Source organism: Stegostoma tigrinum, chromosome 7 (assembly GCF_030684315.1).
Source record: "Stegostoma tigrinum isolate sSteTig4 chromosome 7, sSteTig4.hap1, whole genome shotgun sequence".
Classification (NCBI taxonomy): domain Eukaryota; kingdom Metazoa; phylum Chordata; class Chondrichthyes; order Orectolobiformes; family Stegostomatidae; genus Stegostoma; species Stegostoma tigrinum.
Window position 1 is genome coordinate 47,741,245 of NC_081360.1, and position 19,159 is coordinate 47,760,403.

The 19,159-nt window shown below is 38.1% G+C and overlaps 1 protein-coding gene across 1 annotated transcript in view; it reads left to right on the forward strand.

Moving 5' to 3' along the window:
- cir1 (corepressor interacting with RBPJ, CIR1) overlaps positions 1–17,024 on the forward strand; it is a 44,446-nt gene extending 27,422 nt beyond the window's left edge. Inside the window, exons 9-10 of the mRNA XM_048534357.2 lie at positions 5,773–5,858; positions 16,127–17,024. Coding sequence (XP_048390314.1) covers positions 5,773–5,858; positions 16,127–16,805 — 765 coding nt within the window. The 3' untranslated portion in view covers positions 16,806–17,024. The remainder of the gene's footprint in view (positions 1–5,772; positions 5,859–16,126) is intronic.
- The last annotated feature ends 2,135 nt before the right edge of the window (positions 17,025–19,159 follow it).

Genomic DNA, 19,159 nt, shown 5'->3' on the forward strand with positions numbered 1-19,159 from the left:
CTGTTGAGATTCCAGAGTTTGGCGTAGAATGTTGAGAGGCTCAATTCTGACGATTGACCATTCAGTTGATTTTGGTTAATTCCATTTTGTATAGTAGCCTTGGCTATCAATGAAGCATGAATTTCATGCACTTGAATTTGGCCCAGTTGTCAAACAATCTCTCTCTGCAGGTGTTAAAACTAATGCATGTCAATATAGAGCAACAAGCAATGTGTCACTTAGTTATGTGTCAGTCTATCATAAAATCGATGGCCCATAATGTAATGTCACTATCCCAGAGCTAGCTTACAAGCAGGTGAGAATCCTCCAGTGCCTTAAATTAGATGTGACATTTATTTTGAGAAGGCTGTCATACTTAGTTCACATAGGCTGGCCAGGTCTGGAAGGCAAACATTACAGTCACAGCCAGCTTGTTGTTATTTGTAGAACCTCAATGGCAGAGTGACAGATAATACGCAGCCCGCATTGTTTTATTGCAACAATAATGAAGATATTCAAGATTGCTTTGTGAATAAAACTTCAGATTCATGGTACATTTTAACAGCATTGTTAATGCAAACTATTAATTATTTAGCTAATTCTGAGCTTCTAGCATAAAGTCCATTCACAGAATCCTTACAGTGTGGAAAGAGGCTATTCAGACCATCAAATTTGCACGAAACTTCTGAAGAGCATCCCATACTATCCTTAAAATTCCCCATTTCCCATGGCTAATCCACCTAACTTGGGACATCAGGGCATTTTTATGAAACCAAAAGTAATGCAATTATGGAATTGTCTCCCCCAGAAGTCTGAGGATGCTTGATCAATGGAACTTTTAAATATCGATATTAACAGACTTTTATTACGTGAAGGTATCAAGTAGTTGTGATCAATCTTTGAACTGTGGGAGGAAATAGGAGCAACGAGTGTATACCCATGCATACATAAGCAAACAGTCACATGGAGAACATGTAAATTCCACACAGACAGTCACCGAAGACTTGACTCAAACCTGGGTCCCTGCTGCTGTGAAGGCAGCAGAAAGCCCCCTGCTATTCTCACTGGAAGGATTACTACTCCTGTTCAGAACCATACTAGCTGCTTCACAAAGTTTCCCTATGAGTGCAACTGTGACTTCCATAAATCGATGGCAAATGGAGTTCCATATGGGGAATAATAAGGTAATCGACTTTGGGCCCAAGCAAAATAATCCATAGTAACTGTTTATACAGGGATTGCAACAATGAAATGGAGATGTATGTAAAATATTTGCCTAAAAAACTGCTTTCTTGGCTTTTAGTGCACACCTGAAGGTTGATGTCAAACCAAGTTGTACCAAGTAATAGAGCTGGTACTTCAGCTTTGTTTATTGAAGGTATCTTCCACATATCGGTAACAGGCTATTAAAATCCTCATGTCTGTTTTGCAATTCAGTTAGATTGTAGTTAATCTGGCCTCTAATCTATATACCTACATTAGATCACTACTACTTGATACCCATACCTAGTAAAAGTCTGTTAATATCGATATTTAGAAGTTCCATTGACCAAGCAGCCTCAGACTTCTGGGGGAGACAATTCCATATTTGCATTACCTTTGGTTTCATAAAAATTCCTTGATGTCCCAACTTCTTCCATTTAAGTCTGAACATCTTGCTCTACATTCCCATATCAGAGGAAATAGTTTTTCTGTTAATGTTCTATTGAATTCTTCTATCATTTAAAGCTTCAATAAGATTACCTGTCAAGCAAGGAAATATAATCCCAGTTTATGCAACCTGTCCTCACAAATGAACTCTTTGAATTACAGAATTGTTCTAGTAAACGAGCACTGCACTCCCTCTGCAGCCAATATATACCCTTCCTCAAGTGATACTAAGGACTGAATGCAATATTCCAAACTGGGTCAGATCATGATTTTCGTCCAGTTGAAGCGTATCATTGGCCCATCGGTATTCCAGTCTCTTTGAGATAAAAACCAAAATCCTAGTACTTTTCATTACTTTTTGTATCTGTGCACTAGTCTTTGGTGGTGTATGTAAGTGAACACACAAATTCTGTGCTCCTCCATAGTTCCCAGTTTCTTGACATTAAACAGTTACTTTGGATTATTTTGCTTGGGCCCAAGGTCAATTACCTCATTATTCCCCATATGGAACTCCATTTGCCACCACTGTTACGGCTAATTTGAATCGGTCACAGCATCTACGTAATGTATTGCTTTTTCTGATTCGAATATACAACAGTCTATAACGTAACCTTGTAATTTCCTCCATCACTACTTTCTCTACTTCATAACTAAATTTCAACTGGAGTGTAAAGGATACCTCCCATTCCGTGAATTTTTTTTTTGCTGATAATTTTGTGTGGAGAACATTATCAAATGCTCACATACGTAGACTATTCCATGTCTACCTTGTTAATGAACTTCACAAAGAAAAATCAGCTGTTAGTCAGATACGGCCAAATCTTCATAAATACTGCTGACTTTTCAGATTTTGCACAATTGTAGGCACTCTGTCCTGATGACAGATGTCAATAATTTTCAACACAGCTGTTGCAAAAATGATAGGTCTGCATCACTTGTTTTTTTTCCCTTATGTTTTAAAAATTGTGTAACACTTTCAGTTTTCTGATTCAAATGCACAATTTCCAAATCCAAAGAGACTTTATGACAAAGTACACATTGAATTTTCTGACTTGTTTCTTTTTAAACCTTGGAGTTAAAACAGACAGATCCTAAAGATTTGTCAATATTCAGTTCCATTGGCCTGAAATTTGCTGAAAGTCATCGGTGTTGGTTAGGATTAGCGGGTGATACAGTGTGTTATTAATGCACAAATCAGCTAGAAAATTGTGAAATGCATAAATCAGCTATAAAGGGGCATCTCTCTTTTCTTTTCTCATTAGTTTTATAAAGGTTTTGTGTTTGCATGAAAAGAATCCATTCTACCTGCCACAAAAAGTTACATAAATTAATTAATGCTCATTTTAACAGTCAAACAATTGTTAATGGTTGCCAATGCACCTCTCTAATCCTGAAAGTGAACAGATAAATATGTGGTGGTGACTGGTTCCATTATAAACTGTCTGCCTTATTAGTTAAAACTCACAGCTTACAACATCAATTGCAAGAAATATAAACTGGCTTTTGTCAGCTTTACAGTGAGCTTTGACTGCAGAGAGACCACTCCTGAGCTCAGGAAGAACTGAACACCTCTCTCTCTGAAACTTGTCCCCAGCTGCAAGCTGTTCATTTACCTGAAAACCAATTTCACAGTTGTTAGCAGTCAAAAAGGTCTCTGTCATTGATAACTGGTCACTAGTCCATAAACCAGTCAACTTCTTGTTGCTAGCAAAAGCTGCATTGTACACTGCCTTGGCTCCAAATTGTCTGCAACCTGAATTTCAATTACTGCTTGTTCAAGCAGTTGTTTTTACACAATCCCTGGCATGGGTGCCAGGTTACTTGTTTTGCAATGCTCAGACCAATTTTCCAAACATTTCATTTAAAACGGCACTTTCCCATTTCAGTCCACAGTTTTTAAAAACACAAAAATAAAATGATTTGGTGCTTTTGGAACAAACAGCCTACTATAGCCACACTGACCAAAATGTATCTTTCACACACTGTTCCTGGCACCACCACTATAATCCCTGCATTTGCACTGTCCTACTGGCAGTACTGATGCGCCAAAGCCGGTGGTGGAGCAGTTGTGTGTCGTTGGGAGGGAATTGCCCTGGAAGTCAACATTGATGCTAGACCCTACATGATCTTGTAGCATCAGATCAGGCATTGACAAAGCATTCTCATGCTGATTACTACCTACCACCCACCAGCAGCACCTCCATGCAATCATCAGCGAATGAACCAGTACACCTGTATGTTGAAAACCAATTGGCTTGGAAGAGAACTTGCAGGTGGCTGTGTTCCCATGTATTTGCTGTCCATGACCTTCTAGATGGAAGTGGTCATGGGTTTAGAAGGCGCTGCCTAAAGATCATTGCTGAATTTAGGATTAGGTTAGAGGGAAGAAGCTAACATTGTTTTCCTTTGGAGTAAAGGAAGTTGAGGGGATCTGATAAAAGTGTATAAGATTATGTCAGATTTTCAAAAGGTAAACAAAAATAAACTGGGGACACTGACTTAGGTTTTAGGCAATAAATTCAGAATGTAGTGGAAAATATTTCTTATGAAGTTAATAACCGTGAACTCTCTGCAAAGGAGATGGTGGAAGCAGAGATGTCTGATATTTTGAAGAGGGAACTATTAGACACCTGAGGAAATAAATTTCCATAACATTGGGGATGGAACAGACGAATGGGACTGACTTGATTGCTCTACAAAGAGCTGGCATGGACTCAATGGGCCAAGTAGCCACTTCCTATGCTATTGTGACTGTCTGACTAAGGCAGATCGATCTCATTTTCTGTAGGGACAAAAGAATCCAGTGCCTTTAAAATCCAGGTGTTTTGGTTGAGTTTTGACTGCTGCCGAGTGGATTTCTTAGATGTTTATGACGCTTTTGTTCATTCTGCACACACAACACTGCTGCAAAAGGAAACTTTACCAAGCAGCCCAGTAAAACAGCATTTTAAAAAAACCCTCCTTAACTAATATACCCAAAGGACTGCACAACCAGTGGATTTTTTTGAGATGTAGTCACAGTTGACTGTAGGAAATATCACAGGTAATTTGTGAACTGCCAACTCATCAATGTGTTAATGACTAGATCACGTGAATTTGTTTTGTTTATAATGTTGATTAAAGATCAATATTACCAGCATACCAAGGATAGCACCCCTTCCTTTCTTCACCGTTAGTAATATAGGGTTGATGTCCATCTGAAAGGATGGAAGCAGCATCTGCTTAACACTTCATCAGAAAGACACCACATCTGACAGTACAGCACACTTTTAGAACAGCACTGGAGCGTTGCCTAGATTGTGGGGTGCTCAGGTTCTGGAATGGGACCTGAACCAGTAATCTTCTGACTCTGAAGCGGCAACTAAAGTCGGCATGACTTGCGTGAATAAAGTTACTAACATCAGTAACCCAACTGTGTCATTCTCCATAGATCTGCCAGTCCTTTTGAGTATTTCCAGCTTTATGTTTGTGTAATGCATGTTGTTACTGGCACACTCCATAACAGAGGGATGTGCTGTGATCATGGCAGTCTGGTAGGATTACTTGTGAACAAGCCTAGTCCATTCAATACAGGGTGAAGCGATTGTGGTTTTATATTCAGCTTTTTACAAAAGGTGTACACATGCCCTTACATTAAGCACTGTAATGCTGCTTTGCATGAGGCACTTTTAGTTGAAAAACTACTGAGCAAAGTACTGTTGGGTTACTGAAAAAGGTGCATTATTAGTCAGTATAGCATACTGGTTCAGCATTCCCCTATGATAAAATGCATTTTCTCAAAGATGGATTGAGTACAATAATTAATTTTTTCAAGGAAGTTTTACAATTCTTGCTGTAAACTTGGCTCTGCAATTTTTGCCAACGGCCTTTGAATTCGAATTGATCCTAATTAGTGATATTATTCATAAACCTCCTGAAGAGATTTTCCAATGCTTTAGATACCTTAGCTGCTAATATTGAAGGTGTATTTAGAACTTCAACACCATCTGTCCAGTTAATCTATAAAATTATTATTAAAACTGGTTACATAATCTGAAAATGGTCAATAAGCACATTAAAGTTATACTTTTAAATATGCACCTCTTACTGAATCAATGTGTCCAAGTACAATTCTATTTTGAGTTGTTTTTGATCTTGTTGTAGCAATACATAGCAAGTGAAGACGATGATGATCCTGAGGTGGAATTTTTGAAATCACTTTCTACAAAACAAAAACAGAAGCTTTTGAGGTATGCTGTTAGGTTTTATGCATTTGTCGATGGTGAATCCCTTTCTTAGAGCAGTTTTCTCCTTCTAATGCTGCAAAATTCTCAAAAAAACCCTGAACAATTTTGTATTCATCAGCTTAGTTGCAACCAATAAAACCTTCACTGAAACTGATTGATTTTACTGATCTCTTTTTGTCAGTGTTTATTTCCATTGTTTAAAATAAGTTACAACGCAATAATTTGTAGATTCACCTTTGTGAATTGTGGTGTGATCTGTTTATGGTAGGCAATTTTGTATGTCGAACTTGAGATAGGAATGTATATCTCTCCTATGTTCCTATCTTATCCAACTACATTTTCAATACCATAATGATTTTGTTTCTGTTCTTCTTGGCAAAGTATTCCAGATTTACTTCCATTGATGTAATTTTTTTTTCCTTCTGAAATTGTCATTTGTCTTGCTCGAAACTTACCATTTATTGTCAGCAAATTTTGGTGTGCATGGTAACCGGAGTGAAGGGCAATCGTATTTGATGAAAAATTTACATTGGAGGCATTGTTTTGAGATGTTGCATTACTAGAATTTTCTGCATAATCAAGATTTTAAAAAATAGATTTTACAAACACATGAAAACAAAATTAACTAAAGTAAACATTTTGTCTCTGCAAAGACAGGAGAAATTATCACAGGGAATGAGGAAGTGGCAGAGACATTGAACAAATAGAAGTAGAAGACACAAGTTCTATACCAGAAATAGAGACTAACCTCAGAGTTAGAAAGAGGAAGGAAATTATAGTATTGAGTATAAGCACTGAAAAGTGTTGGAGAAACCCAAGGGACTGAAGCACGGTAGATCCCCCACTCTGAATGGCCTAAATCCTAGGGGTGCTGAAAGAGCAGCAGAGGTGGTGGTTGCACTGGCTGTAATCTTCTAATTTTCCCTAGATTCTGGACCGTTACCAGTAGATCAGAAACAAGAGAAAATTCAGGAAACTAGAGACCAGTTAATCTGACATCAGTCATAGAGAAGTCTTGGAGTCCATTATTAAAAAATTCTTTAGAGTGCACTTCAAAAAACATAATATGATCAAAGTGGTCAGCATAGGTTTACTGGATTTTTTTGAGGAATATAACTAATACGGAAGACAAAGAGGATTTCAAAAGGTATTCAGCCTGCTTCCGCACAAAAGGTTATTCCAAAATATAATGGTTCATGAAATTTGAGGTAATATATTAGCATGGATAGAGAATTGGTTAATAGACAGGAAGCAAAGATTATGGATAAATGAAGTACTTTGAGGTTGGCAGCCTCAAAGGATCAATACCACAGGGATCATTTTAGGAGCCTGAGTTGCATGCAATCTATACTAATGATATAGATGGAGAGTAAGCTTACTGACTGTATAAAGCTTGATGGGAATGCAAGTTTGAGGATGATTCGTAGAGATTAAAAAGAAGTATAAATAGGTTAAATAAGTGGACAGCAAGAGGCCAGATGAAGTTTAATATAGTCTGAGGTTCTTCATTTTCATCGTAAGAATCGAACAGCTGATTTTTTTTATTTAAATAAGAAGTCGTGCTACAGTTATACAGGGCATTGTTGGAACCGCCTCAGGTATACTGTATACGTTTTTTGTCGTTTTACTTAGAGGAATATACTTTTATTGGAGGCAGTACAGAAAAGGTTCAGCAGATTGGTCCCTGGGCTAAAGAATTGTCTAGTAAATCGTGTCTATATTTTCTGGAGTTTAGAAAAATGAGAGGTGATTTCATTGAAACACAAAATTCTGAAGTGTTGAAACTGAGAGGTTGTTTGCACACGTTGGAGAATCAAGAGCACAGAAGTATAGTCTCTGAAGATGTGATGATCAGTTAGCACTAAGCTGAGAAGTTTTCTGTAGAAGGTTGCAAGTGTTTGGAGTTTTCTGCTGTGGAAGGTTTGTGTACAATTCAGGCTAAAAAAGACAATTTTGGTCTCTCCGAATCAAGGGTTATAGGGAGTGGGCAGAAAAGTGGAGTTGAAGCCGAAGATCAGCCATGATCACATTTAAATAGTGAAGTAGGTTCAACAGGCTATATGGTCTATTCTTATGTTCTTATGATGCAACAGGAGAAACTTGGATAATGGAGCAAAATCCTTCCAGGGATATGGTGCAAGAAACTTTAAAAAAAATAGTGGTCGGTGTGCGTGAGCTTATACATATTGATCATCTATCCCCTCCAAAGGAGAACAGAGAAGTTGGGGAAGAAAAGAGTTAGGAATGGTCCACATGGAGATGAAGGAGCAGTAAAAAATGATACAAAGTTAGTGTTCTATGCCAGTTTAGGGTAAGAAACGGAAATAGCATATCAATACAGCCAGAGATGTACTGGAAAAGCGGGGGGGGGTTGCAACATAATAGTATGAGGACTGTTCGCTGCTCCGTGTAGCTTGGAAAAAGCCAGGCAGATGTGGGGCTTGTACTTGTTCCCGTCGAAACATCTTTTATTTGGAGAAACTTAGTGAAGCCAAAGGAGAAGTTGTACAATGAGAACAATTCTGGATAAGCATATGGACGTACGTGGAATAGTGTAGGTTAGATGGGCTTGAGATCAGTATGACCGGTCGGCTCAACATCGAGGGCCAAAGGGCCTGTACTGTGCTGTTATGTTCTATGTTAACAAATTCAGATATTCAGACAATGGTAGCATTTTAGTTATACCCAGATCAGTTATGATTTTACTTAATAGTAGCTCAGGCTAATATCTAAATGTTCTACTCCTTGTTATTAGTCCTGTAACTCCAGAATCTGGAAGTTCAGCAAGACCCAAATTCAAATCTATGGGAGCTGGAAAATTTAAATTGTTAATGTAATGAATTAAATATGCAAAGAAAAACCTGTATCAGTATTCTGGACCAAGAATTATCCAAGTTGTTTGGAAAATATAATGAGTTCCCCAATACCTTTTTAGAGAAGAAACAGTATCCTGCCTGGTCTCTGTGACTCCACACCGACGTCGTATGTGTTGACTGTTAACTACTCCCCACATCTGCCTGGCTTTTTCCAAACTTCTTCATAAGGCATTGCACCAAGGCTTCCATGAAATAAGTGCAGCTTAGTAAAACTTGCTGATGTCCGTGAACTTTGGAATAGGTTGGATATTAAGGAGTGCATGCCAAGCTGCACAGCCCATCTAAAGTCAAAGGAGTGTGGTTATCATCTTGTTAAAGTGGAGGAAGGGATTTTAAAGATTGCAATTTAACATTTAAAGCTGGTTGATATCTGGATAGCTGGAATGAAACATGCTGAATGACTTATCTCCAACTCTCTTTACCAGCATGAATTTAAAGGATCAGATATTCAACTGTTTCTTTAAGAAGTGGAAGAGTATTCTGGTGCATGGGATGAAGTGAATGGCTTTCTTTGACACTGAACTCCTGAGAGTGAGGAACTTGGTGCCATTGCCACTCTCCCTTTTCCAGATAGCATGTACCACATTCCTGGCTAGCCAAAGTTTGATGAAACTTGCAATGAATAATCTGACAGCCATATGAATGAGCCAAACAGTGTTGCTTGTGCCTTTTGTTTTCTGTCCACAGATTTTGTACGTTACAAGCTGAACTGTATTTTTAAAACTGCTCATATCCATGTAGATAGCTATTTCCATGCATTTCCTAAAGGACTCAAGGCAATGTCAATTCCTACTTCATGACTTAGCAAGCCCTTTGTGGGACCATTTCTCTAGACTAACAACGGATACAAAATTTTGTTCACTGCAGTAACAGCATATTAGAAACACATGGTCAAGTGCAAACAAATAGTTGAAAAGCCTGATCTTGACCTTTTATCTCAAGACAGTTCAAATACGAAAGAGTTATAAAGTGTACTGTATGGTGCTTTGTCATTAAACCAATCTTGTACTGAATTCAGTTCTCAGCACTGTATCTCACCAAGGCCTTTGAGTGTACAGCACAGAGATTCATTACCAGTTTAAAGAGCTAAATTATGAGCACAGGTCATAGCAACTACACGTTAAGGCTAAGGGTTAATCCAGTTGAGATGTTAAAATTATTAAGGTACATAGCGAGAAAAATAAAATAATTTCTGTTGATGAAGTCCCGAGCATGGATGCATATCTTTACGCCCCTAACGTTAATGTTGAGAAGGAAAATGTAATAAATAAATAGTTGTTTCAAGTTCCCTCTTGTCTTTCCTTGCCTAAATCTACCATTGTAATCATGTATCATCCCTTGTCCCTTCATTTGCTTTTAATAGTTTCCCCTTTAAATGTGCCAAAATGGTAATATTTTGAATAGGTTTTGAAGGTTTTTTTGTGTAAGAGGATGGAACAGCGGAAAGTGAGTGAAGAGTGGAATCAGCTAAGTTCTGATTAAATAACAGACAATCTTGTAAGTGTTCAATGTCCTTCCCCTGTTTTTATGTTCCATCTCCTATTAGTGGCATTTTCTACATTGATAGATTACCCGTAATATTAAACTGACCCAGGAAAGATAATTAGAGAATTGCAGTTTGGTGGGTGCAAATTATGTGCTCCATATCCAGTTAATTTTCCAACAAATTAGGCTATCTGCATTACGCTGTAAAAGAAAATGGATGGATTGAGCATTAATTGTAATGTATCCCTTTGCTACTGTGTAGCCTTTATGCCAAACTGTATTTCCTCCTTGGAACAGCTGTACTGTGCTGCTTAATGTATCTGGCTTTGCATCCCTACTGTCCAGTATGTTTTTATTTGGTTTGGTTCATTGTGCATGTCATCAATTTTTCAATTGTTCAAAAACTACAACTAACCAGGCTTTGAACTTGCCATCACAGAGATGCAAAGTCCAGAGTTGAAAAATATTGCCGAAGCCCTACCATATCAAATTGTAACTGGCTTGCTTTTTTTAAAAAAAGTGTTTATTTAGGGTGGTGCACCAAACACCTGCCCTGTGCAGTCGAATTCCCCGCTAAACTTGAGTAAGTTGCAGCCATCATTTTGGCTGTAGCATGAGTAAAGCTTCTGTAACAAAATTCAAATGTCAATGCTTGGACCTTAAAATGTGAGATTTGATTGATTGAACAAGTTGTCAATAGAACCCTACTGATTGCATCAGCAATGTTATAAACTGGTGAATGCCATGTATTACCAGCATTTTCTGTTTTTACTTCAGATTGGTTAGTAACATTTAACCTTTTGAACACTTCATCCATTTCTGTTGTATTGGGATGTGCAGCCTTTGAATTTGGATGCATATCTTTGGTTGAAACACATTTATGATTTTATTTTCAGTTTCATAAAACAAAAGAACTGTTTAATGATCTTGTACTTGGGTGTTTTTTAGGAGATCAAATAGGTGGAGGAAAAGGCCATCAAAGAGATTCCTGTAAATAATTTTTTCAACACTGACTTTTATTGCAAAAAATAGTTGTCTTTAGGAGAATGAGCTAAACTAGGGTCTGAAGGATACATTTAATTATCTATACTATTACCTAAGCCAGCCAGAACACAATGAACCAGAGGCTTCACAGAGGAAATTAACCAGATCTTTCAGATTTGAGCTTATTATATGTTTAGTACCTTAACAACTAGCTGAACAGCGTTGTTGCAGGCTTCCACTGATTTCTTTGCTGTTTATTCATTTGTAACATTTCTGATCCTACAGAAAGTACACTGAATAAAGATGTGTGTATGTTTTGAAAATGGGGAAAAGAGTTAACTAATTTTAATGCATTCTTGGTGGAAATTTAGTGGAAAGAAGAAAATTATTGGTATTACTCTGACGGAAATCTATTAGATTCTATTTTCTGTGTTGCTATTTTTGGTAAAAGACAGATGTCTTTATATTGAAGTACAAGTCAGGACTAACAAGTAATGAAACAAAGAAAAAAATCTATTATTTAGAATTTGTTTATACTTCAGCAGAACAGCACCTAATGCTAAACCAATTATTTGTGCTCCGTACGTGTTTTAATGTATCTGATTTCAGACTAGTTCATAGTTGAGTTGTATTAGAAGGTATGTTGCTGAAGCAAAGAGATTTGACCTTTAGTTTCAAACCTAGCACAAAGGAAGATAATTATGGTTGTGGAGGTCAATTATCTCGGTCATAACTGCACAAGTTCCTCAGGATAGTAATCTAAACACAGCCATTTTCAGCTGTGCCTTCAGTGATCAAAGAGCAGGTCAAAGTGTTGAATGCCTGGAACAAGTGATTCATCTCCTGTCTCACCAATTCCTGTCCACTCTCTACAAGGTACAAGTCAGGAGTATGATGAAATACTTTTCATTCGCCTGGATGAATGCAAAATCACCCACACTCAAGAAGCTTGACAGTATCCAGGAACAAGCATACCCTTGGTTCATATTGCATTCAACACTTTCAACATTCACTTCCTCACGCGGTGGCAGCTGTATGTACCATATACAACATACAATATAGAAACTCATCGCCTGCTACAAAATCTGTTCCTAGCCGCATAACACCCTCACTTGGAACTACATTGCTGTTCCTTCACTATCACTGGGTCAAAGTTCTGAAACTCACCTCCAAGCAGTACTGTAAGTGTACTTGCACCACAAGTGCTGCAGCTGCCTCCTCTTTCTCAAGGGCAGTTAGGAATGTATAATAAATGCTGGACTAGCTGACCATGTCTGTATCCCACGAATAAATGCATTTTCAAAAGTACTGACCTCAAATATATTAGCATCTTAGGGGACTTAACAGGGTAAATGCAGAAAGATTGTTTCACCTTGCTGGTGAAACTAGGACCAGAGGACACAATCTTCATTAAGAAACTGCCCATTTAAGACTGAGAGAAGAGGATTTTTTTTCTTTGAGGATAATGGATCTGTGGAATTTTTTACTATAGAAAGATGTTGAGCTAAGGTTGTTCAAAGCTGCAATAAATAAATGTTTAATCAGTAAGGGAATCAAGGATTATGGATATAAGGCAACACTGGGAGTTGATGCAATCAAGACTGATCAGATAATCATTGAATGGCAGAGCCAATTCTATGGGCTGATGGCCTACTTCCACTCCAACATGTTACAGTTGATTGCAACATGAAAAGGAATTGTTCAGGAATATACATTTCAGAATTTACTCACCTCCTACAATGACAAGAATAGGGAAACAGAAGAGCAAACATTATATTAAATCGCTATAGGGCTTGACTTGTCTAATAGACATTTCATGCAAGACGCGCATCAAATGGCAAAGAAGAAGTAGCAACAAGGAGTTGACATAAGATACAGTTTGATACCATGAAAAAATTGACCTTCAAGTATAATGACAATGCGGCGAACGCACAAATGGCAGTTCTATTGATTTTTGTGAGCGTGTTGGGAGGGTGAGGTGTTGCAGATGGCCTTGCAGCTTTGACTGAAAATTCCTTAAGTCTGTCGTCTGTTGGTAACCAAAAGAAGGAATGTCATAGTGCTAGAACGGAGTTTTAAATAGATGATGTCAAGAATCTAGAAGTGGGTGTGGATTTGGAAAGTGTTGTCTGAAGGTCTTTCATGAATTTCTGCAGTGCATTTTGTTGATAGTACACACTGCTGCTACTGTGCTTCGGGATGGAGGGAGCAGATGCTTGTGACCTTGCTGCCAATCAAGCAGGCTACTTTGTCCTGAATGATGTCAGGCTTCTTGTATTGTTAGAGCTACAGTCATCCATGCAAGTGGGAGTATTCCATCATCCATTGGAATTGTGCCTTGCAGATGATGGCGAGGTTTTTGGTGACAGGAGCTGAGTTATGAGTTGCAGTATTCCTAGCCCCAATCTGCTCTTGTAGCCAGTGTGTTTATATGGGGAGTCCACTTGAGTTTCTGGTCAGTAGTATGGATGTTGATAGTGGAGGATTCAGTGATAGTAAGACCATTGAAGGTCATGGGGCAGTGGTTAGATTGTTTCTTATTGGAAATGGTCATTGTCTGGCATTTGTGCGGCACAAATATTACCCGTCAGCTGAACTAGCTACCCATTCTAATTCCACTTACCAGCGCTTAGTCCAGATCTTGCATGTTAAGGTGCTTCAGGTGCAGATCAAGATTCCTTTTAAATGGGTTGAAGGTGCCTGCATTGACCAAAAATTCTGGGCAGCTAATACCAGACATTTACCACCTTCTCGGTAAAAAGTTTTCCCTCTAATACTATTAAACCTATGTCCTTGGTAATTTACCACATCTGTAAGAAAACCAGGTCTTCCCTTTCCACTCTGTCCAAGTTCCTTATTGTTTTGTATACCTTGATTAAGTCACTCCTTAGCTCTTTCTATTCTCGGTAAAACAACCCTCGCCTATCTAGTCTTTGCTCATTGTTGCAATCTTCAAGCACCAGCGATGTTCGTGTAAATTTTCTCGATACTATATGTGCGGAAATTATGTCCTGTCTGTAATCTGGTGACCTGAACTTTATACAAGCTTCCAGGTGTAGCCTAACCAGCGTCTTGTGTACCTCTATTCAACATCCACCTCTTTGATTCTAATTTCTGACTCATTACCTCTTTTGATTCACCTTGTGTTTCTACAGTTCTACATATATGCAGGTGGAAGATGTTGCTAGTCTCCCCAACTTCTGTAGAGCGTTTTACAAACCACGCTACCCTTCATTGTCTTCTGTCGAACTAAATAGGCCTCTTGCCTGATTTTACCACAATCTACCTAAATGCAGCCTTAAATAATTGCATCTCTTCCTACTGACTATTACTTTTGAGTTAAACTATTCCTCATCTTTTCCTCATCATTGTGCTGTTGTTCAGTGACTAATTCATGAACACGGAATCAGTATATATGAAATGTATGAAACATTTAACTTTCTAATCATATATACCCTACCCCATTTAATCATATCCCATATAGTAATTTAGAACTTGTTGAGGTTTTGTAACCTAGCCATAGCAGCTTGTCCTCCTTCAGGGGGGTCTCTTTTCTAGTTAGAAATATGTCATTGGTACATCTGTGGTCCACAAACACTAAATTCACTTCCGATGCAAGTTCTTCTTGGACTAGAGTATGTCCTGAAGCTTGGGACTGGGCAGGTGCACGGCCATCTGGATACTCACTCTCGGCTGAGGAGATATGCGTTTAACTCCCTGACTGTACTGTCTGCTGCTACCATTGCATTCTTATTAATGTGCCCTGCCTGAGTGACTTCCTGCACCATCGCCAATTTCTCTATTCACTATACAGGTAGCAGTAACCCTTTAGACCGTTTCTAAGGTTCTCCTGAGGCTTGATTGCAATACCTGCCTCATTCATAATATTATCTCCTATCTTTTGATGACTGACCAAATCAGTAGAATATTTCATAAGGGCTGTGAATTCCACCTGGAACATACCCCCTCCCTGACAAGTCTCTTTAGCGACCAACACTTGCTACAGATTTGTTTGCTTAGTATCACTCTGGCATCCAGCAATACCCATATCCTGCAATCACAACATATTACCTTCTCTGCCATATTTATGTCAATTTATTATTTTTTGTTTATAATTAACAAACCCTACGACTCCCAGCTCCTAGTAAACTTTCCAAATAAATTACAAATAAAGTACCTATGTTGTGAAGCAAATTATTCATCCACCAATCACTGAATTGATCACTTATGATGCCGCTTTTGTTTCTTTCCCCTCTCCAAACATAGTTGATCCAGAGAAACAAGTTCTGACGGAGTGATATTTGACAGAGAGAAATTGTTTCTCTCTCTCTCTGCAATTGCTGCCAGACTTATTGAGTTTCTTCAGCACTTTCTATTTTGAATTTAAATAATTGGAATTGAAAACTAGTCTCAGTAATGGTGGCCATGAAACTGTCATTTTGGTATTTATAAAAACAATCTGGTTTGCTAATTTTCTTCAAGAAAGTAAATTTGCTACCCTGACCTGATTTAACCGACAGTGTACTCATGTAAATATGGTGACTCTTAACTGCCCTCTGAAATGGCCAAACAAGCTACTCAGTCCAAGGTCCACTGGAGGTTGGGAACCAACGCTGACCATGCCCACATTCCATCAAAAAATATAAGTAATATCTAGTTTCTTTATATTTTGAAATGTCGAATTTTGATTAGGAGAATAATTTGTTGTGCATGAAATTGCATTTCAGTCAAGTTCTTGTACTCCAAATTGTCTGATGGCAAGAATGTTCTTAAGTCTTTCTTTGGATCCCTTAGTATAGTTTAGTTATCTTTTTTGATTTCTTAGTGTGTCCAAAAGTAAGACGCTTTTGAGGAAATTTTTAAATTGTAACTTTTCATGGGTGTTTATGAAAACTGTGCGCTAATCTAAAATCTTTTTTTGTAAAGGAAACTTGACCATCTTGAAAGAAAGAAAAAACGAGAGAAAAAGAAAAAGAAAAAAAAAGGTAAACATAAGAAAAAAGAAAGTCGATCACCCACTATCGGCTCTGCTAGTGATAGTGGTTCTGAAATGGAGAAGAGAAAAGAAATGCACAGCAAAGATAAATATTCGAAGAGGAAAAGGCACCTATCATCGGACAGTGAAGACCGTTGCAAAGAAAAGATGATTTGCAATCAAAAACTCAGCAAAAAACACTCAAGCAATAATTTTGAGACTGAAGAGCAGAAGACAGATTGTAATAGAAACCGTAGTAGAAGCAGAAATAAAGGAGATACAAGCTACTCCAGCAGTCGGGATAGGGAACAACATGATCGGAGCAGGAGTATTAGCAGAGATTCATCTGAAAGAAAAAAAAGTAAGGACAAACACCATACAAGACACAGTAGTGAAAAATATACTGATGGGAGACATGCAAGAAAAAGTAGGACTGAAGAGAAAGATTGGATAAGCAGCACAGATAGCAAGGACCAGACCAGAACGTTCAGGGTAAACCAACAGATACAAATCAGAGAGAGTGGTAATCGTAAACACTATCATAAGGAAAGGAGTAACAGGGATGTACACTGCATAAGAAGCAGCAACAACGGGGATAAGAATAAAAGGGAAGTACATGTAAGAGAATGAGTATAGAATTGAAGCATTTAAAGTGAATAGACAGAACAACCGAAGGATTTGTATTATATCTGGTAATTGTTGAGACATGCTGTAAAGAGATTTGCCTCGTTTACGGCACATCTTCTAATTGTTTAATACTTGATTCTACTTCTATATTATAGGTTTGATACTTATGTATTATTCTGTATTTTTGACTACTGAATAAAGTCTGAAACAGTAGACAAATAATATATCTGTAAACACTTCATTCTATCCTCTCCACACTTATGAACAGCTTCCTTCTATATTAGGTTCAATACGCTAGTCATATTTTGTTTGTAAATTTCCTTCAAATTCCCACTATTAGTAATCCACAACTTACAAAGCAACAGAAATATTATAATTACCTAGGAGTTACAGTCCAGAAACAAGCTAGTAATTTCCACCAATGCATGTTTCCTGCAAACACTGATGTGACACACTGTTAAATATTAACACGGTCCATGATTCAATTGCTGCCTTAATTAGTGCATTCTGTAGCCTCCAGACAATTTACATTTATTTTAAAAGCTTGCTGTCTATACACTATGTCAAAGTTTCGTTACTAATACCTCCAGAACACTGAAAACAATCTGTTCTTATCTATCTTAGCAAATCCCTTCATAAGTTTAAACAAATATAAAACAGAGTTCAGAGAACATGTAATATATGTTTTACTGTAGCAGGTTTAAGAAATGTATCAAATTGGCTTCCCTGAGTTGTCAGTTTTCCCTTTAGAAAAACTGCCTCTGTCCAGTTGTTACCTCTCAACTGAGGCTTAGAATTTAGGTGAAGTGCTATGGTACTCATCTGTGTGTACCAAACAGGTCAGGAAAATGCCCTTTCTAAACAGGTACTTTTCCATTCCTGTTGTATGTTAGTAACACCAGCTAGATGTTCTGCTAATCAGACCTGCAGGAGAGATGTCCCAACACAAGTGGGAGTTCAATGTCAGGAAGATTGAAGCCATTATTTTTGTTTCCTGTTCCAAGTTTTGCCTCCTAGCTCCATCCCATCCCTCTTCCTAGGAGCAGTGTGAGATGAAAATGACTTTTCAAGTTATTGATGCCTATTTTTTGATGTTTGTTCATGGAATGTGGGCGTCACTCGCTATGCCAACAATTATGACCAATCCCCAATTGTCTTTGTGAAGGTAGTTTTGAGGTTTGCTTTCTTGAGCCACTGCAGGGCTTGGAATGTTGGGGTACCCACAGTGCTGTCAGGAAAGAATCCCAGGATTTTGATCTAGTGAATGATAAGCAATGTAATCGAGGTCAGGATGGTATGTGGCTTTGAGGGGAATTTATATTTGATGGTGTTTCCATGCATTTTTGTGTCCTCTTAGGTGGCAGAGGTCACAGGTTTGGAAGATTTAGGAATCTTTAGGAATTACGTATAGATCTTTGAGAAGGTACACAGGAGATTTATATGAGAATGATCTTAGGAATTAAGAAATTTACTATAGGTTAACCAGGAGAAGCAGGGTTCATCTTCGAGCAAAGGAGTTATACAGGAGATCTGATGAGTTGCTCAAAATAGATAGATTTCAGTAAGTTTATCAAAGGAAAGCTGTTCCTATTAGCTACTGGAACAAAGTTTGAAAGACATGGATTTAAGCTTTTGGGCATGAGCTGTAAGAGGGTTTTTGAGAGAGAACTTCTCTACGCAGCAGTTGGTTTTTTTTTTAAAAAGGTTGTTTTTTTCATTCTTCCTACCAAAGTGGATAGTTTCGTAGTTCCCCACACTATATTCTGTCTGTTAACTTATACATACTTACCCAATACATATCCCATTGCAGCATCATGTGTCCTTCTCACAGGCTACTTTCCTACATTGCATATATTACACAAGGTCCTGATCTCTAAATCATTGATATAGATTATAAATAACTGAGATCCAAACAGTGTTCATTGCAACACTTCACTAGCTGTCTGCCATCTGAGAAATTACACATTTATTTCTACTTTATTTTCTGTTCATTGGCTAATCTTCAATCCATTCATTAACCTAAAAAGTCATAACCAAGCGGAAGCTTAGGGACTGCTTTGCAGAACACCTATGCTCGGTTCGCAATAAACAACTGCACCTTCCAGTCACAAACCATTTCACCTCCCCCTCACATTCCATAGACGACATGTCCATCCTGAGCCTCCTGCAGTGCCATAATGATGCCACCCAAAGGTTGCAGGAACACAACTTATATTCTGCTTGGGAACCCTGCAGCCCAATGGTATCAATGTGGATTTCACAAGCTTTAAAATCTCCCCTTCCCCCACTGCATCCCAAAACCAGTCCAGCTCTTCCCCGCCTCCCTAACCTGTTCTTCCTCTCACCCATCCCCTCCT